Source organism: Betta splendens, chromosome 19, assembly GCF_900634795.4.
Source record: "Betta splendens chromosome 19, fBetSpl5.4, whole genome shotgun sequence".
Taxonomy (NCBI): domain Eukaryota; kingdom Metazoa; phylum Chordata; class Actinopteri; order Anabantiformes; family Osphronemidae; genus Betta; species Betta splendens.
Window position 1 is genome coordinate 14,425,181 of NC_040898.2, and position 26,650 is coordinate 14,451,830.

Consider the following 26,650-nt stretch of genomic DNA (forward strand, 5'->3'; position numbering starts at 1 on the left):
TCATCACTCGTGTCCTTGAGGTCCCGACACACCTCCACGTCACCATCTGTGAAGCCTGCAGAGGCCTGTCCGTCGCCTTCCATCTGCTCTGCACGCCGTCATCTCGTCTTATCGCATTTTCACACAGTCGTCTCTGCAGCTTTGAGCGTTTTGTGCTCAGGCTGCATGAAAAGACAGAGTGACAGAAACGAGGCCTCTGAGATTCGCTGCAGCATCGGCGTCAGTGCCTCCGTGTGTGGAAACGCTGCGAGGGCCAAAGGAACCAGTGAGCAGCTACAGCGAAGGTCGCGTGAAGCAGCGTCCATGCCTGTTTAATCTGTGGCTGATAAGAGCTGATTGACCTCTGCTTGGTGGAATCCCATCCGAACCGAGTGAGGAGCCAGGAGCTTCTCGGGTTTAAGCCCTGTTTCCACCCAGCAAAGCACGCGTTAGGCTGCACTCGACTGCTGCAGGTCCTGCTTCTTTTCCAGCAAATCCATGATGCCAAAGTGAAAAGGAAGGGAGCTCGATTCCTCAGTTTGAATTGTGATTGTGTTGGCACCGTTCTGGAGACTGGAGAGAGGAAGAAGGAAAAGGAACATTCACTCATCAATGGACTCCAGAACATTCATTGCAGATTCATTGAGGAGAGTGTTTCCAAGACACATTCTTCCTTGTGTCAATCATTTTCAATTTATTTTTTCTTCTAACTGTGAATTTCATCTCACACCCTCACCAGCAAGTTCTTAAAGAACAGTGGAAGGGCTGCGTGCAGCACACGCTTAATGTTAAACACCACATTCGCTTTTGGGATCAAAGACGTAAAGCAGAGCGCATTAATATTAATGTGTCTGTATTAAAGGTTCTGCCCTTTTTCTCGCATGCAAACATTTGCAAAGTTCTTCTATTGATTGTGAGGCGAGAACTCAATCTGCAGAGGCTGGAGTGGACGGGTCATAGCTGCTGGTTCAGGGCTGAAAGGTCACCGCTGACAAATTAGTTTGTTGAAGGGTCAGTGAGAGAGGTCACGAGCCTGCAGGAAGAGGTCAGGGGTCAAGTTTGTGCAAACACAAACTCACTGTGTTGCTGCTACTGTCAGGACCTGTGTAGGCTTCAAGTTAAAAGAATAAAAGTCATGAATAATTTTAACAGGCTGTTTAACCGTTCTAAAAACACAAGTACATTTAAAACGTGGATCTGCATCTCTCTGCTCCTAAAGAGCAGGTGACGCTAGTCTGTTCTCGCCTCGCTTTGTGTGGTTGTTGTATGTGTAAATTGACTTGTGCATCAGAGGAACCTGGTCGGGTCCAACATGCAGCCTGGCAGCGTGAATCGGCCCATTACTTCTTTATTGATTGAAGGGCTGGATTTGATGCGTTAATCCACCGTCCCCGGCGAAAGATGCCTGTCTTGAACGACACCAAACACACACAGAGCAGGAGAAGTGATGCAGTGAGAGTCCAACTAGGCTCTTCATTCACCAGCAGCTCCTGAGAGCCTTTGATCAAGAAGTGCTTAGGTTTCACGTAAATGCTTGGATACCTTTCAGAGACCACGCTAAGCTACTTGGGGGATTTAGGCTACTTTAACGCCTGTTTTCAGAGCTTCCGTGTGGTATTTGAGCCAACATCATCACGAGCGGCGTGAGTTATGAAGCGCCACACACACGCACGCACACGCACACGCACACGCACACACACACACACACAACACACACACACACACACACACACACACACACACACACACACACACACACACACACACACACACACACACACACACAACACACACACACACACACACACACACACACACACACACACACGCACATGCACACACACGCACACACACACGCACACACACACGCACACGCACACGCACACACGCACACGCACACACACGCACACGCACATGCACACACACGCACACGCACACACACACGCACACACACACACACACACACACACACACACACACACAACACACATACCCACAACACACCACCACCACCCACACAAACACACACACACACACGCACACTCACACGCACACCACACACACACACACGCACATGCACACACACCACACTCACCCACACACTCACACACCACACACTCACACACACACACACCACACACACACACACACACACACACACACACACACACACACAACACACACACACACACACACACACACACACACACAACACCACACACACTCACACTCACACGCACACACTCACACTCACATGCACACCACACACAACACATTCACACACACTCACACACCACACACACACACACACACACACACACACACACACACACAAACACACACAAACACACACACACACCACACGCACCACATCACACCATACACCCATACAGCACACACTCACACTACACTCACACACACTCAACACCCAGGAGCTCACACCACTTCACCCCACTCCACACAACACAACACACGCACACAAGCCGCTGCAGCGAAGGCCGAGCGGTGTGTGATTCTCATACACGCTCAACAAAGCTCGGTGCCTTGGAGTTTGTTAGCGCATCAGGTTCATTGCTGAACGTTGTGTTCGTTGCGTTGTGGTATCAGCACGCAGACCTTTTAACGCTTCCTGTGGTTGCAGTGTTTGTGTGGAACCTCGTTTGTTGGGACCAGATCTCGCTTTGTGCTCTATTATCGTCCAATGAGACGCGCTTGTTTGGAAACACTCCTGCTCCCAAGTCCTGAGTGAAATGAACCATTATGAAAACCTATCAAAAAAACATGTTAGTGAGTTGTTCGCTGTCTGTGTGTGTACTTATGTGTACAAATGTGTGTCTTTGTCTCATAAATGTATGAAACATTACAGAATCCCTCTCGATGTCTGAGCCGAGACTTGTTTTTGTCTAAATCACTTTGGCTCCAATTCAGTCAAATACTTAAAGCTTCATGATTATTTGGCTTCGTTTTGTAATTAGCAATTAGCAAACGTGCTTTATGGGAGTTGTAATTCACTTTCATTCAGTTCAGTTTGATTTAGGACTTTTTTCAGTCAAATCCAAGAAGAACCATCTCAAGGTGTCATTTAAAGGTCACGACCTTAAGCATCTATAAATAGAGAAACCAGACCCAGGATCGGGGGGTCCGGACCATGACGGGTTTGGATGCAAACCCAGACTGCCCCCCCCCCCACGTTCCTCCTGGATGCAGGAGCACTGTCTGCACTCACAGGCGACGAGCGCTGCCTCCACCATGAACCAGTGCTCAGAGCAGCGACAGGTCAAGGGCCCGTGTCCTGCAGGGCCGGTAATAGGATCAAGGCCTCCATAACCTGCCCCCCCCCGAGCAGCCAGGCCGCCCGTTAGCTTTCAAAGGGAAGGTTTGTGTGTCTGCGACTGCTGGTCGGAGGCTTCAGACCAAAGCGCATTTTTTTGGTCACAAACTCAATTTCCTTGGTGAGCTGAAAAGGCCGAGCTTTAAAAGCCAGAACATGAAGCCTCTTTAATTTGTCCCACATAACCCGGCCTCCGCTTTGCTCCTGAACGCCTCTCGGCTAAATCCTGACTGCAGCGGTTACAGTAACACACTCTACACCCCTTCATCCTGTGCTGTACCGTTTTCATGTTGTTTGTAATGAGGACAAAGCACTTAACCTTTGTGCTGATGGTCACATGCTGCTGGTCTGGTTCTGGTGCTGGTCTGGTTCTGGTGCTGGTCTGGTTCTGGTGCTGGTCTGGTTCTGGTCTGGTTCTGGTGCTGGTCTGGTTCTGGTGCTGGTCTGGTTCTGGTCTGGTTCTGGTGCTGGTCTGGTTCTGGTGCGGCTGCAGACTGGAGGCCTACAGTAACTGAACGCAGAGCAGCGGGTTCCAGGGGACGCGCGTCCTGTGACGTGGCGTCCTGCTCGGATGTTTGCAACCTCCACATCCACTCCACACGATGTTGCTTGAAAAACAATTCGTGAAGTTATTGAAAGTGATGTGTTTTCTTTTCATGCGCCGCCTTTAAGTCGAGCCCTGACTCGTCCCCTGTGTAGTTACTGTAAATGCCCATGTAACCTGAGCTCACAGTAACACTACTCACCTGCCCTCATGCCTTTCGTGCCATTCACAACACCACTATGTGATCAATTATTATTGTGGCTCTGAGGCTTCACGGCTGAATGCGTGAACTGCTCATCATGACTGGGGCAAATACATATTAGTCGTCATCACTGCCCCCGATGATTAAAAAGCTCCATTGTCGCTGCGCAGCCACTGTCGCCGTGCATGTGGAGCTCGTATCACATGATATGACAAGGCGAGTGTGGGAGGAGGTGAGGAGGGGGCGGGTCCACCTGGCCGGGCCTCGCTCGCCAGCTGCTGCCTGAAACGGGACCCGGACCCCGGTGCTGCTCCACCTGCATCACTTACCTGCACACGGATGCCGACGGAGTCTCTGTTTGCTCCCGCTGCACGCTTTCCCTCTGTGGGGGAATTTACAGCAGATCAGCAAGTCGCCGTGTGTGTGTGTGTGTGTGTGTGTGTGTGTGTGTGTGTGTGTGCGCGCACACGTGTGTGTGTGTGTGTGTGTGTGTGTGTGCGCACACGTGCGTGTGTGTGTGTGTGCGCACGCACGTGCGTGTGTGTGTGTGTGTGTGCGTGCGTGTGCGCGCACACGTGTGTGTGTGTGTGCGCGCACACGTGTGTGTGTGTGTGTGTGCGCGCGCACGTGCGTGTGTGTGTGTGTGTGTGTGTGTGTGTGCGCGCACACGTGTGTGTGTGTGTGTGCGCGCGCACGTGCGTGTGTGTGTGTGTGTGTGTGTGCGTGCGTGTGCGTGCGTGTGCGTGCGCGTGCATGTGTGTGCGTGCGTGTGTGTGTGTGCGTGCATGTTTGTATGACCTTCAATAAAAAGGCTAAATAAGGAAAGAATGACGAGTGACTGAACAGACACATCCAGTGTTATGTGACATGGGGGCGACTAGAATTAAAACAAATGATCACAGTGTGGATTCTTTGCAGCTCACGTTTCCCGTCTCTCTCAGTGAGACCTGCAGTGACACTGACTCTGTCTTTAGGTTGTGGTCTCTTCAGTCACACTTCCACAGCCTCGGGTGATAAATAATTACTCGTCAGAGTCTTGACTTTTCCTCGGTAGCGTTCGCATTCTGCCCCTTCGCTCCAACTGCGTCAATTATTAACACGCTGCTGCTGCAGAGTGTGTTCGTCCGTGCGTGGCTGGAAATTTACCGCTGTTTCTGTGTCAATAACGACGGCGACGAAGAAAAAACGCCGGCGCCGCCGTTTGTGCGGCGCGCGTGAGTTTGTGCGTCTCCGCGTGGAATCGTTTAGAGAGAAAAGGTCGCGGCCGCTGAGCTTTCAGCAGTGATGATGATGATGATGATGATGATGCCGAAGGCCGGCGTCTGTAATGAGTCGCAGGTAAACAGGGGCCTCTCACTTATTCATGAGCCAAACAGAGGCTGTGCAGTGAATGGGAAGAAGTGTGTGATTATTTATTTAGAGCTATTTGTTTCAGGCCACACAGGCTAATTTTCCTCCCAAACAACCTTTTCTCCATCACCAAACTGGACACTTGAAACCAGCCGTCTGTCTGTTGTTTACGGCTGTGAGGGTGAAGTGCGACATGTGACTGTGACTGAAGCGTCCACCAGTGCAAACGCCTCCGCCCGCGCCCGTGTTTGGGCTTCGCCCTCAGACGATCTGGCCACTTTGTTTAAAGTCCTGCTTTTCATCCGGAGGAAGGAAAATGTGAGCTTAAGTCCAATCCATCTTTAATCATGTGTCAGGGTCAATTATGGCCATTTGAAGAGCAGCAGCCGTTTGAAGAAGGGTCTCTGAGGGCAGAGATGCGTGAAACGGCGCGGCTCATGTCTGGAAGCAGCCCGGCTCCCAGACCGTCTTAATTGCTAATTTTGCGTCTTGTCCGCTGTGCTCACAGAAGTGACAGTTCAAAGAGCAGGCCCTGGCTTTAATACCAGCATGCAATGCATTAGGGAAGTGCCTTTTCATCACGAACAAACAATTGGTGATTTTCATGAGAACGTCTTTAAGGCTAAAACCAGTTTTGGTGCAGAAAAGCAGGATTCTTTTTCCCGTGCGTCTTTTGTGGGCTCCAGTCTCTGTTGTGTCTGAATGGGGAAAATCAACAATGTGCTTTTACATACAGAATTAAAATGCCCTGCTTTCAGTCATTATGAATGACCCTAGTCTCTCTCTAATGTAAATCCCAGTTTACCTGCTTGGAAATGGAATACAGTGAAATACTTTGTTCCCTCCGGCCCTGAAGGGCGTCAGATAGAACTTCTAACTCTGCTTTGAAGACGAGTCCGTAGACGATGTAGCGAACCTGAAACAGAAAGTGCTGAGCTGCTTTGATGGTGAGCGTGGAGCGTGCCTGGTGGAGATGTTTGCTCAGACTAGGCGCAGGATTAAGGGCTCCTCTTGTGGGATCCTGAGAAAACAGAGGTCTGATCCCCTGCGTGTCCCTCCGTGGGGCAGAAGTGGGCGGCGGCTGTGTTTGTGAGTGCGATCAAGTGGGTCAGTGTGTGTGTGTGTGTGTGTGTGTGTGTGCAGACGAGCTGGTGCTCGGTGACACAGTGGGACTGCTCCTCTCGTCTTCAAAGCAGTCTCCATGATCCCTTCGCTTCATGGCTTTTCACGGCCCGTGTGACGCTCAGGGCAGTTCACATGCGAAGAACAAGCAGGGTGGTTGGAGGGTGCTGCCCCCCCAGCGTGTGGAACGTATGAGCGCAGGCCCAGGGTGCGTATGGGGGGGTGGGGGGTGGGGCTTAGTGGAAGTTAAAGGGCAGCGAGTGCGAGTTCATTGTGAACAGGGGCCTCCACGCAGGTCATTTGGCATCTGAACCCGCCTCGTGCATGGAATTAGCATCAACACCGACACATAACTGATATTAAGCTTCTTGTGAGAGAAGAGCCTGTGTGTCTGCAGCTCAAACATCCAGGCTTCAAGTCCTCCCCACGTCCGTGCCGCTGATGTTGAGCTGGATGCTGTGACAGGGTGGTCTGTGGCCGCTCCGCGAGCGCGAGGACGGGAGCTGTGTGTGTTTGTTACTGAGGAGGCGTCGCTGCGCTGACGCTGACCCACTCAGCCAGGAATAACAAGCAAATTGGACAAGTCAACAAATGGACGCCGGCCTCCGCTCCCATCGCTCCCATCGCTCCCATCGCTCCCATCGCTCCCACCTCCCGCGCAGGTTGTTACAGGCACTTCATTTGGGCTCGTTGACGAGCAGCGGGAGTGAGACTTCCAACAGGTTTCCTCCTCTCGTGGTTTGTGCCTGTCAGCAGGTGCTGGAGGGGGACAGCATGCAGGTAGTGAAGCAGGAGATGGAGGAAAAGGCCCTCAGACACTAGTGATAGGACGCAGGAGCAGGATGCACGGTCAAATAAAATAGAATGTTAAATGTTCTGTCACTGCTTTTCACTATGAAGGATCCACGTGCGTCTACCTTGTATCCAATTATCGAATCCGGGGCTGAATAATAAATACTGGGCTTCTGGAGCGGATCCTGGCGCGGAGCACATTCCTGTTGTCTCTCTGCAACGCGAGCAGATCCCGTTTCCCACACGGCCGCTGTCAAAGGATCCGGCGTGGGCTTGTTTCAATAACGCTGGAGCCACTTTCCCTTAGTCTCAGCTGAGTCTGTGTTGACATGTAACAAAAAGTGAAGCCTGCTACAAAGCAGATCCTGCACCAGTCACTCGTGTTCCCCTTCAGTCTCTCCGGGTCCACATTTTTCGATGGCGCCACCGTAAGCGCCTCTAGGACGCTGCATTGGAAGTGGCTGCGATCGGGTCTGCGTTTCTGGTTTCGGCACCGGCTCGGGACTCGTCAATCAGACCATCACATGCGAGCATCGCCAGCGTCCCGCCGCTGTGCTCGGGAGACTGGACGCTTGGAATGTGAACTTAAGAAAGCTAAATTCAAAACAGCGCCTGCCCGGCTCGGTTTGCACAGTTTAGCTTGAAATGGTCCTTTAAGTGGGTTTAATCCTCTCTGAACCGCTTGTGCATCTTGCAGGTAACCTTTAATATGCTGAGTGGCCTTTATGGCGCTGGCCGTGGGCAGGACTCAGGCTTTATGGGCCAGTGGAGATGGGATGGTGACAACAGAGCACCGCTTGCTTCAACATGAGCCTGAGCTTGTTCCGTGCGTGAGCCGCACTAATAACGCTGTGGATACAGTTTCCTATAACACTGTGTATATACACTTAAGGTGGACTGACATCCATGAAAAATAGAACTAAATAAATAAACAGAGGCAAGTGAAAACTCAGAACTTTTAATCAAGTGCCCTAAACCTTCCAACAAGTTGAAGTAAACAAGTCAGAACAGCACAGAACTGGAAACACAATCCCCTCTACTCTGATGGTCACACCAAAAACCAACCTTAATTCTATGCGTTTTGAGCCACATCTGCTTTCAGACAGTGGCTCACAATACAAACAGACCGAAATTAGGAACCAGCTTAACCATTGTTCCCAGGCTTGTTTTAAAACGACACACACACACACACACACACACACACACACACACACACACACACACACACACACACACACACACACACACACACACACACACACACACACACACACACACACACACACACACACACACACACACACACACACACACACGTTGCCTCCAGGCGTCGGAGCCCAGTGACATCAAGTGTATTCAGTTCACAGGAGGCATGTTTGAGGAAATCTGAGTCACCGTTTGGACTTTTGCCTCCTCTGCTGCTGCTCGAGTAACAGCGAGTGCGATTCTTTGCCTGTAACTTCATTAACTCAAGGTGGACGAACGAGCCCTGAAATAACAAACTTACAGCTCAGCAACTGAAAGGCTGCATAGAAAATATGCGTTTAAATAAATTATCAAAAATTAAAATTTAAATACAATACAAATGTTAACTTGCATAATAAGGAAATATGTAATCACCACTCAAGAGTTATTCAAAATAGAAATATACTGCTTATGTACTTCTTTAATAAATACTTTTTCAAAAAAAGCACATATTATTATAGAAATGTTAACGTCTGAACATCTCACTAAAGCCTTTTATGGAACCGCTGGATGGGTTCATTCAACCTCATTTACAGGTTTTTGTGATTGCAGATGTGAGGCAGCTGTGATGTTGCATATCTGGGGTGTCACTGTGGGGAGATCGTGCCTCTTTGTCTCCTCATAACAACCACATATTGCTTAGTTAGTGCTGAGATCAGTATTCCTGCACTAGTTTGACCATGTGCTGACGATGGAGAAATAGTATGCTTTTAGTCCTGCTTATATGAGACATGATATAATATAGATTATAGATAGATTTTAATCTAAATTCTTAAATATAAATCAAATATGAAAAAAATGGGTAGAAATGTCAACTAATATCTTTTAGTCACAGCAGTGTTTGGAATATTATGTTTTAAACTTTTCAGTGTCCCTGAAACCCAGAAACACACACACACACACACACAGAAATAAAACACACTCAGTCGTCCCAGCCGAAAAACTGTCCTGTCATCTGGTAGAACTTCATGTTGAAGGGCCGGTAGAAGTCCCGCAGCCTCTGCACCACCTCCGGGTGGATGTTGGGATGGGTCCTGCCTTTGGTTTTACCCAGGCAGTGGGGCTTGCTGCTGCCCTCTGCCTTCTTGAGGCACGGGAACCCCTTGGTCTGGTTGAAGTAGAAGTGTTTGTCTGTGATGATCCTCTTGAGCCCCAGGAAGTCCTGCACTCGACCCAGCTCTCCGGCCGGGTCGCTGATCAGCCGCTCGCCGCTGACGAACAGGATCTGCTCCATGGGGAAGTACTGCAGCCAGTTGTCCAGGTGCTTGGCGTAGATGCCGATCTGGACCGCGCTCCACGAAGTGTCGATGAGCCCTGTAGTCCTGTTTTTGAAGGTGAGGCTCTCGAAGGAGGGAATGTCGGGCTTCTTGGACAGCGTCTGGGTGTAGTCTGAGATGGCTCTGGTGACCGGGTCCCTCACCACCACGATCAGCTTGGTGTCCCGGGACATGGCCGAGATCCGGGCCGGAGCCTCTCGGGTCACGAAGTAGCTTGGGGTTTTCTCCATAGTGATCTGTCCCTCCAGAGTCTTGGGCATCAGGTCCCTGCAACAGAAGTGTGACGTGAGACATTTGTTGGACCTGTAGACAAATATTTGTGTTTCAGGAATATGTTTGTACTGGGAACGTGCTGAACTGGTCATAACTTATTGTATTCAGGGCCTCGAAGGCAGCGGTGAGAACATTTGATGGTAGATTTTGTCCCTCATCACTGCCTCCATCCTTTGCCAAACGCCCACAAAAGGGATGGGAATCTACTACTTTGGGCCGTGCGGCCTTCCATTCCTCTGCCTGCCTTCAGAACTGTGACTTTAAGCAAAGCGGGTAAAAGCAGCCCATGAATGATTAATGCGCCCTCCTGCTGCCATTTAGAACCTCTGCAGAATACAGCTTTAAAATGCGCCAAAGTACAGAATGCAGCCGTCAATTATTCATCCGCTCGGATGGTGCTGCTCAAAGCGAGGCCGGTGCCGACAAAGTGGCCCGGCTGCTGCTCCCAGGGTAGATGCAGTTTGCCACCGTGACAGAACCGAGGAGACCCCGAAGGAAGGAGGTCCTAGAAAGTTTGTGAAGCGCACTTAAGGGTCTAATCTGCTGTTTGTGTGTTCACACGGTGGAAAGTACTATCACATACAGAGAGATTGCTGCTTCTGCCAATCACCACGCGTCTTAGCAGCATTCCTTCCTCGCTAAGAGGCCGGTAAACAATCGTGCCTTCCTTTCCAATATTCACAGAATGAGACGCGATGTGGAACAGCTGTCTGTGAGATTTCATGAACGGAGGATCACAGTTGTCTGAAGTCCTCTCTTTCTCCTTCAGGCCAGACCACAGTCTTTCTCCAACCTTGACCACATGTTGCCAGTGCTTAAAAGTAATCATAAAAAATATACTGAGCTCACATTAAACTGATAAAACACAGATTCTAGTAAGAAGAAGTTACACAACCAGCAATGGAAAAGTCATCTTGGAGGAAAGCGCTGTGATTCGTTGTGCCGACATCTTTAGGTCTAAGTTGACGGTGAGTAATATTAATTTTGGCCTAATAGATTACAGTCGGCCGTAACCCTGGAACCAGTCAGATCTGTAAAGTCTGGCAAAGAGTGTTTGCCAGTTGAGCTTTCAAGACGCTGCTGGTTGAGTTGAGCGTATGAAGTGAAACTGACCTAAAAGCCATAAGTCAATAGCTTCAGGCCAATGTCAAAACACGTCTTCACCACAGGTCTGAGCCTCCTGAGTGCGGAAAGGTCAGCACAGGGGGGAGCAGCAGGAAGTGGTCGATAAAAGCCCGAGCGGCGGCGCGTCCTGACCGTCACCTGACCTCCACAGCCTTCTCAGTATCTGCGACCTCTCCTACAACTGTAAGGGCGCACGCAGACAAGCCTCCTTTCCTCTCGCATTAGCTCTGCTCTGTTGCCCCATGAGTCCAGAGTGAGGCTGTATAGTGGTGCTCTAAAACAAACCGGGGTCATCAGGGACTAAGCTGACGAGTCAATAAAAGAACACAGAGACCAACTATTGATGCTGGGGGATCCCAGACGGAGGCCAGATGACCCTCCTCCTCCACGTCCAGCCTCACGTTACCGCGTTGTGATGCAAAAGTTACAAAACATTATTGTGTAATGAAAAAGTAATGAGCCTGTACTAAAGGGAGCATCCATTTTTGATGCCGTGCGCCCAGCTTGTTTTGTGGTCCGTGCACTCACAGCAGTGGCGCTGGTCGTGCTCACGTGCAGCGAGACGACGGTACGCATGGTATAAAGCGGTGCAGGGTCATCTGTTGAGTGCTGTCATGAAACCGGACCTGGTGAGCCACATTCACGCATTCTCCCTTAAGACTATGTGCGTTGCTTAAGTATTAATATTCAATGTAGACCTGTACAGTCAAGGATTAAATTAGATAACTGACAACTTTATGAACCCCACCTACAGAAACTGGCTCCGCTCCTCAACGAGTCGGCACAGAAACAAGAGAGCTCACTGTTACAGTAGGTGAACTCCAGTTGTGTCTTTCTTTCCATTCAAGAGAACCATGCTGCTCTGTCTAATGAAAGTTTATTGGCAGAGTAGGTGATGTAACCGATGACAAACCATCCAAGTGCTTGAGATTTATTGCAGTTCCAGATTCAGCTTTGATGTCTTCATCACGCTGCTAAAATATGACTCCCTCCGCACAGCGATGCATGAAACAGGCAGCTGGACGGAACGAGGCACAGAAATGAGAAACACACCGAAGCCTGGCCTCCCTTAAATCACAGCCATTGATTGGCACCAAGCTACGAACTGGAGAGACACGAGTGACAATGTTTAGGGTGACTGTGAAACTCAAAACAACAGATAAACAGCTTGTGCACATGACTGAACATAACACATGCTGTAATTGTACGTCATTCCTCGCATATGGAACCAACTATCCAGGAGAGACACGCCAGGATTCATTCAGGCAGCCCTATTCCTATTAAAACCACATCCAATGTACACATTAATGTGCAGTACATCACTCAATGCGTCCTTTGTAGGCCCATCTATAAAGTAACCACATCGGAATAAAGGGCTTGATGCATCACTGCTTTCGTTTCCCCCCTGAATGAATTTAACTTGCAAACCAGCTGAACTCTGCACTCGTATACAAGCTGTGACTCATGTCTGCCTGCTCTGTAAAGGCCAAAAAAGCCCTTATTTGCCGTGCATCGGGTGCACGCGTGTTATGACAGCATGACATGCGAATTGGGGAGGGGTGAAGGACCGAACGAGCGATGGGCTCCCAACGGGCCGTTTCCTGCCGTTACCCGGACCTCTCAGAGTGGGTCTTGGAGCGCGGCCAATGCCTGTCACTTGGCGGGAGCTGTAAAGACGTGGAGGCAAGTGGGCATGAGTGCCGTCCACTTCTCCCCCACAAGCCTTTGATTCATTTTTCCTGTTCCAGCGGGGAGGCCTCGCAGGCATAAATACACTCCCACAGTGTTCTCCTGCCACCAGCAGCAGATAATAATCTTGTAATTGGCTCAATATTTCTGCTGTTTGCAGGCAAAGCGCTGCTCTCGCTGCCTTGGACTCGCCAGATATTTTCCAGGTCAGTAAATGCTAGTAGAGGTCAGAGAGGGAGGAGGCGGAGACGTGGGAGGGGTGATTTAGAGTAATGGTTGCTGAGCGCTGAGGGGAAACCCCCTCTGAGCTCACGTCTAATGCAGGGATTACAGGTGTGAGGTCCCAGCAGCAGACAGTGCTCCAGGATCCGACCACCTGCTGGACGTCTAATCTCCATCCACAGAGTCGCCGGCACCTCCACTTCAACGTGGCTGCACAGGATTAGTGCTGTGGCCAAGATCCGGAGCTTCGCTGCTCCTTTGATGTTGTGAGGACAATAAATCAAAGAAAATGACTGTACTTTATTACATTTAGTCAATTTTAAATCAGTAGTTTTTTACGCCAGATTCAGGTCAGACTAAATTTTAATCCATTCATTCGTGGCTTGATGAGAAACAAAACAAACCTTTGCTCTTGTTGCTTTTTTAGCCCACTTACTCTGAAACACATGTACATGCACGTCTTGGTTAATATGTGGACACCTGTGATGGACACTGGGCAATGATGAAGTTATTAAAATAGAATTTCATTAACTTGGAAAAAGAAAATCGTCTATGAATTTGTGATTTCAGCGAGGTTGAAACTGTTCCGGGTGCTACGTGAGAGCCCGAGACGCAATTTTAGAGACATACAATTACTAGATAAGAAAGTGGTCTATTTTTGGAAAAGAGCATCAGAGGACAGTGTCTAGTGAAACGACAACGATTTGATAATGTAAGTAGAAAAAGAAAGAAGTCCTGACTGAGGACACTGAAGATAACGAAGTCATGAAGGATAAAACAGCCTGAATAATGTCAGAGTCAGTTTAATGATAATGTTTTAAATTTAACAATAATGCAAAAAAAAAATCATATGGAGATGAATAAAAGAAAGCATGCTACTATAAGGACTCATTGATATGAAGCAGTGGAGGTTAATGTCTGCTGTTCTCCCTTAGGGCTGAAAACAATAAAGGAGGGTTAATCAGCAGCACAGGCACAATGGAGAAAAGCAGCCGGGGGAATTATAAACGGTGAGGGCGCAGAGATCGAGTCTGGTTTCAAAGGAGCACACGCTTCTCCTCCAGCTTTTCCAAAGATGATTTTATATTAAAACGTGAGACTCTTATCAACAATAAGAAAAAAAAGCCGGCCTGTGTGACTTGTTATTGGGGGGATTTGATTCTAGTAGGATAATATTATATCATGCACTGTAGTAAAAATAAAATAAATCTTCTTGCCGGACACTGAGCACAAAGTTCCTCCTGCTTTTACCTTCCATAAACTGAGATGCAGTTTCATAAAACATTTATATAGTTAGCTTTGCAGTATGTTCTTATAAATTTATCAGCAGTAGTTTTAACAGAATAGTCTCTTTTTCCTTGCTGTCGAGTGTAAGTCCCTCGGTTTATTGCATAAGGAGAAAAAAATAAGTTTCATTTTTATGGCAACTTGTTTGTGAATTATTCAGCCCGTCGGACTGTGGTGGAGCAGCCAGATGCTGCCAGATGCCAAAAGAAGAGGCTCAGAGGAGAGGAGGGAGAGGTGAGGATGAGTCAGGGCGATGAAGAACAGAGACAGAAACAGTTGACGAACGGTGGCGATGTAGAAAAAGCAACATGTGGAGTTCAGCCTGTTTCCACATTAACTCTAATGTGCTGTTGAAGCCAGCAGAGATGAGACGTATTAAATATGTTGAATTAAACCACTGGTAGAACCCAGACAATGAATCAGGAGCGGCGTCTCACTTCTCTGACCCACTTCAGTGGCGCCGGCTCACGGCTCCTTCTCTCTCTAAGTCGCTTCCTACGGCCTCAGCAGCTTGAGGCAGATAAGACTCTTAATACCAAAGCTAATTTTCAAGGTATTGTGCGTATTACAGTATGTTCACTTAAACTGGTTCCAGCAAGTTCTTCGCGATTTTTCTCTGAGAAATGTAATGAATCACAGAAGCACTTGCCTCGTATGAAAACTGAGCAATGGACGCTTGAGTTCCACATTTGAACCCAATTTGAATAGAAAATCAAACGTTGTGTGTCAAACGCATGAAAGCCAAATTAAATGTGAATTAGTCCGGAGCCAAATGGAAAGCTTTGACGGGACAGCTCAGCCATAATTACCCATGACAAAAGGCTAAGGCTTTTGTCTTTGGGACCATTACCATGGTGATTTTCAAGCTGTTGAAACATTCAATATAAGCGTTTGAGTCGGCTGAATGTGTCGCCTGTGAGCCACGTTTCTGCTGGCGCTGCTGCTGCTCACACACACGTGTTACAGCTCACAGAACGACACATAAGCCTGTGATTCCACAATCAAAAAGGCTGGAGTTTGATAAGTAAGACGCGCTTGCAGAGCCTCCTCAGAAAAGGCTGTGAAATGATGAGCTGGCACAGAGACAATCCGCTCTGTGCTGGAGGAGCGGGACCCGCTGGCACCGGCGCTGCTGCAGGTTCTGCAGGTTCTGCAGCAGCGCCGACGCCGTCTCCTGGTGCGTCCGGGTTTGGCCTGTGTCCAGATCCCAGTCACGTCCTCATCAAGTGTTGCTTCATTATCTTCTGTAAACATTTCCCAGCATCGTGTCTGCATCTGGTCTTTATTATCGACGCAGAACAAGGACTTGTTGAAGGCTTCTATTGATTCAGTCTCTGAGGTAAAGTTAGAAAGACTGACTGTGTGTGTGGTTGATGCTCTTTGATGAAGCAGACTCATTGTGGAATTACTTTGATCGACGGCTGATTCTCCAGACGATGTTGTTCATCATCCAACGCTTGTTCCACCTCGTCCCCAGAGCACAGGTGAGAATATCGATCCTAACACGGTACCACACACACGTTAGAAGCTCTGAGTCTTGTTGGCCAAGTTCGACGGGCTCTGACTGCACCACCAGGGGTTTCTCCAGAATAGAGCAACTTCTAGAAAGGAGTCATTGTTCTGCTCGAATGCTGGACGCTAGTTATTCAGGTGGCGCTTCAGCCAACGGAGCTGGCAGGTCGTCTGGCTATGGACCCAGAACATTGTATTTAGGTCTCAGACAGCGTGGACGGGTCGCAGCAGAACCACGGAGCCGCTTCCACTGCCTTCGGGCTGAAGTTCATTACACTCTTAACTTACGCTACTTTGTCTGCAGACCTACAAGCAGCAGAGGCTGTAAAAACCATCATTCAAAACCATTTCCATATGTAATTTGATAGCTGTAATACAACGAAGGCCGAATATCTGACGGTTTAAATGGTGTCAGGAGAACACGGCGTCTAAGTTTAGCCGGCTGAACACAACGTGCTAAACCTGCAGGCTCGGGTTCTGTTTGGAGCGGCTCGGGTTCTGTTTGGACCGTGAGGCTTCTGTTTGGAGCGGCTCGGGTTCTGTTCGGAGCGGCTCGGGTTCTGTTTGGACCGTGAGGCTTCTGTTTGGAGCGGCTCGGGTTCTGTTGGACCGCGAGGGCGGACGGCACCGGTATCAGCTAGTTTCCACGCTCCCCTCCGTCTTCCTGTTTCACGTCCGACCTCCTCCTTCGCCTCCTGAGCTCCCAGTGCAAAAAGCGCCTGGCAGCGGCACCGCGCTCGCTGCCAAACCACAGCGAGCTTCACCCGCGCCACCGAAAGCAGCAGAGAGGCGCCGAGATTAGAAAGTACGGCTGCTCCCTCTTATCGCGGCCGCCGACATGAAGCCGCTACCAGCGCTTCGTCTCTGGGTTCTTCTTCCTACACTGCAGTGCCAGCGAGGCACAGATGAGGCAGATGAAGATTATGTCGCCTTTACTCACACATGTAGGAGCTTTAAATATGTGGTGGGATTCTTTTCTTTCTCCTTAAACATCCTGGAGAATAAACAGAGAGCTGAGAAGCAATGATTTATGCTCATGAGTGAGAAGAGAATGAAGGAGGCAGGAAGGAGCCGAGGTTAAAGACCGGGTCCCACGCGTCATTTCCATTCTGCATCGCTGCTATTATCCATTAAATAAACAAGCCGGAGAAAATGGAAGTTGGTGCAGCTCATTTTTGTCGAGGCAGCAGTGTCGTGTACAGCGGACAGGTGTGTGTGTGTGTGTGTGTGTGTGTGTGTCCTTTTATCAACACTACTTGCACAAACTCACCATGACCGAGCGGCGCCCGTGAGCTGGGCCGGGTTCAGAGATTACCTGCTAATGATGCCAGTGGTTGCCGTGGAAACCAGGTCAGCACATCTGAAAGCTGGATGGATAAGTGATAATGTAATGGAAACGTCTGAGGAGCTGTAGATGTGCTTACACTTTAGCCTGTTAGCCTCGTCGTCGGGTTCACGACAAAGGACCTTTTGTTTTCTTCCAATTAAGAATAGGAGGAAACTTTAGTTTAATACTTACATATAAATGATTGTAATTAATCTCTGCCATCTGATGCTGGATTAAGGGACGTGCAGCTGTTTTCCTAATAGTCTAATAACAAATGTTGCTCTCACCGTCCTAAGTGTGAGCAGGTCTCTGCTCTCCTGTGTTTGTGGGGGAGGAGTCGCAGCCCTGATGATTCATTATCCACCGTGTGCTGATTTTTCAACATTTCATCGTAATCGTCCTCAAACGCATTAACATTGAGGGAGTGAGCCGCAGACAGAGAATGGCTGAGTCCTCGCGCTGCTGCCGAGTCGAACTCTGCCAGGCTTGAATGACAGATGTGCCTCACATGCAGAGATAAATACGGCCGATCCAAGTCACAATTAAAAAATCCTGAAGCGTAGAAGCAGCGAGGGTGAAGGGATGAAGGGCTGGTGAGCACCATCATTCAAACTGCAACAAATAATTGTGAATGTCATTTCAATTTATGACTGAATGGAGGCTATTATGAACCACTTTTCATCACGGGGCTGTGAAATCTGCAGTTTGGATTCAATACAGTAGTTTATTAGAGCATATGCTTCACCGTACAGTATGTAAGAAAGCATTCGCGGGGCGTATGTTTGTCTGTATATGCACCTAGAGACTCCTTGGCTCCGTTAAAGGGCCATTTCTCCTGTAATGTGCATCCAAGAGTTCATGAGGGAGAGCTAGAAACGTGCACTGGCACTCGTCTGCCAGACGTAAAAGCTTTGTGGGTGAGAGGGAAATCCCTCCTGCTGGATTTACGTCCTGCCAGAACCGACCTCCTTTAAAAGCCAGTTGGCTTCAAGAAAGAGAGGGGAGAAGAAACATAAGCGCAGAAAATAGGGCACTGAAAAATAGAGACTGAGTGGAAAATAATATGATGTAATAAATGGTATGTCAGAAACAGGCCTGCCCACAACAGCCACTGAGTCTGTGCACGTTCATTGACGGCGTGTGGCCTCCGTTAGCGCTCATGTAACATTAGGCGGAGCCCGCGGAGCCCGGAGTCAGAAACGAGGCTGTGAGGTGACACTTTGAGCCCAATTACACACGGCCGCCTCACGCAGGCCATAAATCAATGTTTGTGCCGGATTCTAAACAACCAAATCAATGAAGCTGCTTCTCGATGACCAATAATCAGAATCTGGTGCAAAAAAAAGCAGACGCATATTGACTATAACTCAGTAGGATGAAGACAGCGTGTTCAATTACAGTATGATTAAAACAGACGGTTTCTATTACACGTGTCTAATAATAGTCTAATAATAGAAAAAAAAGTATTAATAATTTAAATCTCATGAAGTCATAAGCAGGTTATTAATGAGGTGACTGTTTCTGTTGAGGCAGTTAACGCGAAAAAACAAGTGATTTTTTTGTGCTATTCTGTCCAAAAAAACCAACTGGAAGCAAATCAGAAATCTGAAAATCTCAGCTAACAAAAAAAGGACTGAAATGAAGAGCACACCCCAAACTAGACCTGACACTGAGGAAGGAGGAAGTTCATCCAGAAAGCTGTTGTACATTTTTGCTCTATTGTGAAACTGACTCTGAGCTGTGAGGCAGCAGCGCTGTTAATGCATGTGATCACAGATCCCGGTGAATAATGCAGCTCTGCTAATTGGGCGGATTAATAATTGATGAGGAAGCAGACACAGTAGAGAGGAGAACGCTGGTGGGTGGATCTGACCAACGTCCTCCTGCTACGATGTGACTGTGCAGAACCAGGAACAGACGCTGTGACGGAGAAACGGCACCATGAGCCCAGTCCCAGCACATGTTACAGCCTCAGTCCAGACCGGCCCTCAAACGCACCATCAGCTGCTGACATGAAGGAGCCGCAGGCGCTGACGGAGCACGTATCGGTGCAGTCTTCCTGTGTCTGCACGTCAACAACTCCACCAATCGATGCCTCCAGCGTCTTCAAAGGATTCCTGACAATCCAGAAGTGTTTAATGAGAAGAGCAATGATCACATGAGCTCGTCTCAACCGTTAACCTACAAGTCACAGTCTTAAAGCTTGTGTACAACTACGCTTCTTCCACAAGAAGTCACAAACAGACTGTAAAACCCCAACGTCAACACGCTGATTATGTAACTTTCCCTCAAGGACGCGGCGATGAGACGCGTCTCCCACTTCCTGCACCCTGATGCCGCGTCCTTCTCTGCTCCTCATTAACATGCAAAGCCTCATCTTCAGCCTGGATGATGGTGAAAAGGGAGCGAGTGAAGCTCCGGACGACGTCCCTCTGCTTCTATTAAAGCTGACAGGCGCCTCCCTCCGTCTAGTGCACAGCCGCACCCAGTTACAGCAGCAATTACAGTACTAGCGTTCAGGTCGGGATGGATTGAATTAGTGGGCGGCGCCTCTGCACTGGTCTGTGCTCGTATTAATCAGGCCACACACCCTTTATCGCCCTCCTCCATCTTCATGTAAAACGCCGCGCTGCCCGGTTGCACTCCATTCATCAATAAGCTCATTTTCTAACGCATTCCTCTCTTTAATCACGCGTCCCGGCGTTTGACAGTTGTCAGCGAGCAGTTCACCTCCTCAGACGCGGTGCAGGTGTCGTCGCTGCTGTCGTTTGACGTTATCTCTGAGAAAAGTATGAAGTCATCGGACGCGCGTGACACATTTTAGCTGATGAAATCCTGCCTCTTAGCAGCGTGAGAGGTGCTGTTGAGCGGCTGAGGTACAATAGGCTTTATGTAAAGCAGTTGTTTGAACAGCTGGACTTCTACTCTCGCAACCAGGTAGCCTTTCAGAAACCACATGCAATGGATCTGCTTCTGTTTGAATGAAGCGGCTCTCATAGCAGATTAAATGCCACTCTGTCATTCTCGCTCCATTCACCACCTCCATTATTAGCTATTTTAAAAATTGTGCAGGGTTTCTGGTCACGGTCTGCAGAACTGCCAAACCCTAATCTTCAGCATGCTTTATTTCACTCATCACTACCACACCGCTCTTTGTTCGCCCTTTAGCAGGAACATACAGAATACACTGGACACGGAGGTGTCGAAAGCCCGAATATCACATCTGAAGCTAATCATGTGCCGGCTCCGCCAACAAAATGCCAGTCCACACCGACGCACAGGCGAAGGCCAGCACCGCGAGCGCGGCTGCAGCAGCGTGAGGCGAGAGAGGCCCGAGGTGCCGTCTGGCGCGGCCTCTGCCCACGTCTGCAGGCCCGGCAGCGCCAGTGCCAGTGGCACCGGCCACTCCAGCCCGGTGCCATCCTATCACCACACAGGCAGCTGCAGATCGCACACATGGCAAGCGTGTCAGAGTCCCTGCCTTCAGGCACAGGCAGAAAGGAAGCAATTTCATGTTCGGGCAGTTACGCTGAAAAAGGCCCTGGAAGCGAGTGAGGCGCTGTCCTGCTGAGTGAGTGGACATAAAGACCAACCTCAACCCTCCTCACACTCTTTCCTTTTAAAATTTACAAAGGCTTATAATGCAGGAAGAATTGGAATATGTAGTGAAGAATTTGAAAGAAAACATTGCAGCTGCAAAGGAAAACTGAGGACCCCAGAGGGGAGGGCTTCCTTCTTTTTATTGGTTCCCAGGCTTCTCCCTCTGTCTGTCTCTGTCTGGAAATATGGAGGAGTCCCTGTCCTATGATAAAGCTGTTGCCTGTGAGATGGGAAAGAGAGATCCATCACTCTCGCCCTGCCAATCCGCACTACTGAGGGCTGTAATATGTACATGCTCCATCCATGCATCATTTACCAAGCCCTTCTGTGCCCAAATAACATGGGTTTGGCTGCACGTTCCTGAAATCCTAAAGCACTCAGGCAAATCCTCCGAAAGTCCCGGTACGCATGAATTCTGGAGGTTGTTTTGCGGTTTGTTTAGTTCGCGTCTAAGGAGAAAGCTGCAACAGACTCGTCTAAAGCCCCTCCACTCCCCGGTGCCAGTTGATAGGGTTACAGTCGCTCCCTGTTTGTGCAGGGATAACACTTACTTCCATCAACCTTCATTTGCCAAGAGGCAAAAAATAAGTGCAGAGAAATAAAGAACAGGGAGCAAATTGCAAACATTTCCCATTTCGTTTCATTTGATGGTGTCAGTGTCCGGAGGCGGAGCTGCTGCTTTAACCTGGCAGGTTATAAACACCGCTGACATTCAGTCAGCGGCTGCGGTGGAGCTCTTCAGGTGTGACGCCGAGGAAAGGTCACATCAGCCGCACGGCGGCAGAAACCATTACAGAGCCGGGTATTTTTGTACAGTCGGGGACAATAAAAACACGACCTTGTGTGCTCCTTTTGAAATATGAATCCCAGAATAAAAGCTTCATAATGTCCAGGCTCATAAAAGGAGCGACAGCTGCTAAACTGAACGAGGCTAAGACGCGATGGGGTCAAACGGCTGCAGACTAGTTCACACACACACACACACACACACACACACACACACACACACACACACACACACACACACACACACACACACACACACACACACACACACACACACACACACACACACACACAGCAAAAGTGAATAAATAACCCAATCCTAGAAACAACGTAACCCGATCTTAACATCACGCTTCCATCTGTTGCTATTGTGAACTCTGAGGGTGGCACATTCTGCAGCAGGCCTCACGCTGACCCTGCTGCCCGTGATCAATCACGCTCCCTATTCACACGTGTTCATCAAAGCCCCGGGTTCCTGATCCCTGACACCTGAAATATCTGCAGCTTATTTTAGGCGTGTCAGGTGAACGCATCAGGTGCAGCGCGGTGGAGATCCAGGTGGTGTCCGTGCAGCCTGCACCTGCTGCCTGTCCTCACCCGCTCATCGGGGGGCGGGTGGGGGGGGGGGGGGGGGGGGGCAGATTCCCAGGATGCCAGAAGGCAGCTGCTGACAGGCTCCGCTCCGGACAGGTCCTCCCCTCCGCCCCGTGTGCCTCTGGGGTCAGCTGCTGAGGCCGCGCAGAGATGTGGTGGAGGTCAAGGAGTTGGCGAGGAGTGGGTCGCATGCCTCCAACGAGAGGTGAGCGTCCCGGTTTTACAATTATACCCCCCCCGTAATCACTTTCACAATCCAAATGCAGGTCTGGAGATCACATTACAGTGTGTGTGTGTGTGTGTGTGTGTGTGTGTGTGTGTGTGACCCCTCCACCTTTGCCAGTGCTCGGACCCTCCACCTGCTTCCTGTAAAGCTGGGCCTATATTAACAGATGGACTAGCTGCCTTTACTTGGTAGAATAACGTCATCTATATATACAGTATATTATTCTGACTCGAATTGCACATTTCCCGCGTGAGGAACGTGGAGTTGGAGGCTACTGGTTGACGCTTGTTGAGGATCCCTCCCAACAACCCACCCGTCCAAAACAAGCTTGGCTCCTTTTCTGGGGACAAACAGAATTTCATTATGGCGTTGCGTTTTCCAGCCTAATGTCAAAACAGAATAAATCAAAGCGGGATTAATTAGGGCAAATGGGTTGAATCTGTTTTTAAAATCTTGACTGCTCCGTGGAGAAATGTTAAAACAAACGGCTCCCTTCAAAGCCGCCGTGAAGACAGCGCGGGTGCGTTTCTGAGCGTCTGCACGAACAGGCAGAAACACTGGTAATGTGCATCTATGGCTGCAGACGGGAGGCGAGATGTGCTGCTGTCTGTGTGGAGCCGAGCGACGCGACGCGAGCGACGCGACGGGAGCGACAGGAGCGACGCGAGCGACGCGAGCGACGTCAGCATCCATGACCCGTTTACACAGGAGGCGCTCGGACGCGATCCGCCTCGTGGTTCTGCCCTGACGACCGGCCCCAAACACGCAACAAACAACGTGCAAATGCACTCATCCTCTATTAAACTGCATGAATTCTCCTCCACGCGATAAAAAGGCAAACGTGAGGCAGCAAAACAACCCAGACTAAACACAACCAACGTGCAGCTTTACCATCGGGACCCGTTTGTGACTGTTTGATCTGAGTCAATAAACTCAACTGGGAGCTGATGTAGTAATGCATTAATAAGCTACTAATAAAGACACATGACTTGAAGACAGTGCAGATTAAAATGATGCCGCAGTCGTTACAGAACAAAACGGCCACGTTTAATAGTTTCGCACCATATTTTCTTCTTCAGCTGCTCCAACGCTGTAGACGCGTGTGGTGGAGCTGACAGGCCTTTTCCCTCTGGTTTTCATGAAGGCCGTTAACCCATAAATGGAGGGGATGAATCCTGATCCATCCGTCCGCAGACGTCTGACGACGGGTCTGGTGTTCAGTAACCTGAGTGCAGTAATGACTGCGCAGCCGGGACCTCGGCTGCAGTTCACAGTGTTTGTGCTTGACCTCCTTGTTCGCTCCAAGTGTCCGTTTCCACAACAAGAGCCGAACTGGTTGTGTGTGATTACACGCGTACATGGAGAATGTGCAGTGAAATGCAAGCTGGGCTGAACAGGCGCCCGGTGTCCTGTTCAACAACGCAGACGCACGGCAAAAAGCACCAAGGCTGAACCTGTTCAGCACCAATTACACACAAAAACACTAACGAGGGTCAAGATAGAAATAAGTGTCGTTTTTATTAAAAAAAAAAAGTGTGCGACTGCCTTTTTAGGCGCATTTGAGGCGTAAATTCCCACAACGTGCGGCTCCGGCGTCATTGTGGGAAAGACGGTCGGAGACGGTGGATTTCACGTTCCGCGCTCAGACGTGTCAAATCATATTCCACACCTTCCCACGGGAGACAGACGAGCGCTTCTTCCCCGGACACACACGGGCTCCACAATAAACAAAGGCCCCGCTGTGACGGAAGCCCGTTTTAAGTCTTCACTGCTGCTAATGGAAGGAGTCGCATGAAATAAATTGGACACAGCGATTGGTCACACATAATCTGGCTCTGTTGTGTGTAAACACTGACAGACTGTTGTTTTTATATTAACGGTATTTTTACTGGGCGTGTGTGCGACCTGGTTCCGTTCAGGCCGAAGGACCGGCAAAGGTTCGGCGACGCAGCGCGGCCGAAGTCCTGGTTTTAACCACTTCCCCTGAAGCCGCCTTCAAATGACTGTATCTCAATCAAACGCTTCCACTAAAACACAAAAGCTACTAAGAGGAAGACTCTCACATGTTGTTGACAAGATGAACTCCTGCAGTGTGGCCCACGCTGCTTCAACACTCCTTTAATTCTCCTTTCAATTCAAAGGTCCTTCTGTTTTAAAGGGGGAACTCGGATCTGTCCTTGGAGGCACGATCCGAATTCCAGGGAATCTTGGCAACTCCGGGGGAATAGATGGGACCCTCGTGGACACAAAGAGCCACAATGGATGAATAGGTAAACAGACGGGTGTGAAAGAGTGATGGTGAAAAGAGAATGTTCACTCTCAGAGCGGCACAAAGAGGGAGGTGTGTGAGTGGAAGACGGAGAGGGCCGGAGCGTTCGGGGGGTGAGGAGCGGGGTTCGGGGGGAGCTGTCGTGAGCCGGAGGAAAAGTTTTGTCTCCGGGCTTTTAGTGGGCGCTGTGTGTAGTGTTAACTCAATCAAAAGGCGAATTATACCTCCTGAGACACTCAGGTAACCTTTCATTATGGCCCTAATCCTTCTTAATAACAGAGCTGCAATGTCGGCGATGCCCCATTAGACAGAGAAGCACTGAGCGGAGGAGAGGGAGCCATTATTCCCCACAGGCCTGTGGAAACGCTGCTCTCACACACACGGTGACAGACGACATCAATCAGAGGAGGCAGCGCACTCCACGCGGGATGGAGACGGGCGAGCGAGAGAGCGAGAGAGCGAGTCTGGGAACAGACTCTCTATTTTCAGACTCATTCTCCAGAAGCAAACAACACGGTGACCTCGCAACGAAACGAGGAAGATACAACACAAACTAATCAGACTGTTTGTAACCATGAGCAGTAGACAACAATTAGGTCATTCATTGAGGTCCTAGTTTAACGGAACAACGTGGTGACCTGAATGCAAACCATGAAAAAGCTTCATAGTGTGAGTTCTTAATTCACACGTTTAGTGGTGACATGTTTGAAAGCTGAACCTCTCATTCATCCTCATTCTCTGGTTCCGACCACGAGCCCGGAGGCGGCGAACTGAGCCGCCTGATAAGAACTAAAGGCAACACGGAAACTCTGCGTCCTCCAACGGAAGCAAATAAAGGCTTCTACACCGGCGATAAACATCAGTGATGTAGTTGGCTACAAAAACATATCATCAGAATAATTCTCTGACTTTATAAGTGGGACCTAGATTTGGATCTACAATAATAAACGCGTTTGTACATTTTCCCACGCATTTAAAAGCGCGCAGAAAGTTTGCGTAAAAGCGCGCCGGCCTGCGTCGCTCGGTCCCGTCACGCGTGCCGTGCCGTGCCGTGCCGTGCCCGTGGACGTGGTGCCTGTGACGGGGTGTGGAGCATTCACCTGTACCACTGCAGCCCGTTGTCGTAGTGGCGGTCGAAGAAGTGCGGCTCCGCTCCCACGGCCCTGATGTCCGGATGCACCCGCAGGAACTCCAGCAGAGCGCGCGTGCCTCCCTTCTTCACCCCGACGATGAGCGCCTGCGGCAGCTTCCTGCTCCCGTCGCCCAGCGCGCTCAGTTTACCTGCGAGCCGCGGCGACACCTTCCTGGACGCGTCCGGAGACGGCGACACGAGCGGCCGCTCGGGCCGCGCCTCGTCCGCGAGCCCCCGGGAGGCGCGCGCGGCGGCTCCAAAGCCCGCCGGCTCCGACGCGCGGGTCCATTCGTACGTCAGCCTCGTCCGCAGGGACCTCGGGTCCCCGGAAGGACCGGCGGCCGCGTCGGAGGCTCTGAGCAGTGGGGGCGAACCGGAGGCGCAGCGGTGCAGGAGGAGCAGGAAGGCGCAGAGGGAGCACAGCATCACCGCCGCTCTCCTGAAGATGCCCGGCGGCGGCTCCGGCGCGGTGACGCGGCTACAAGCCATGCCGGTGCCGGGGTGGTCGCCGCCATGCTGGACACACGTTGAAGCGCGCTGCCATTAAAACACACAGGTGGCGTCCTCTGCGCACAGGTGAGACCGAAAGGAGCCGCGGTGAACGCGCGCAGGTGCGTCGCTCCAAAACCCGGCTCTCAGGTGATGAGACCTCCTCCGTCTGCGCGAGACGCCGCCACGAGCCCCGACGCACCGGCCGCACGTGTGCCGAGTTGTAAACTTCTCCTCGTCAGGTTACCTGACGGGCACCTCTGCGGCCAATGAGAGG

At 50.0% G+C, this 26,650-nt stretch overlaps 1 protein-coding gene and 1 long non-coding RNA gene across 3 annotated transcripts in view; one reads left to right on the forward strand and one right to left on the reverse strand.

Annotated features, from left to right (window-relative positions):
* LOC114846045 (uncharacterized) overlaps positions 1 to 26,650 on the forward strand; it is a 66,023-nt gene that overhangs the window by 20,956 nt on the left and 18,417 nt on the right. The gene's annotated exons all lie outside the window — the stretch shown is intronic.
* On the reverse strand, positions 8,263 to 26,602 carry LOC114846044 (heparan sulfate glucosamine 3-O-sulfotransferase 3B1-like). The gene is made up of 2 exons (XM_029134791.2): positions 25,853 to 26,602; positions 8,263 to 10,109 (listed from the first exon to the last, which is right to left on the reverse strand). The coding sequence occupies exons 1-2, from the start codon at positions 26,371 to 26,373 to the stop codon at positions 9,488 to 9,490; spliced, it is 1,143 nt and encodes a 380-aa protein (XP_028990624.1). The 5' UTR covers positions 26,374 to 26,602; the 3' UTR covers positions 8,263 to 9,487.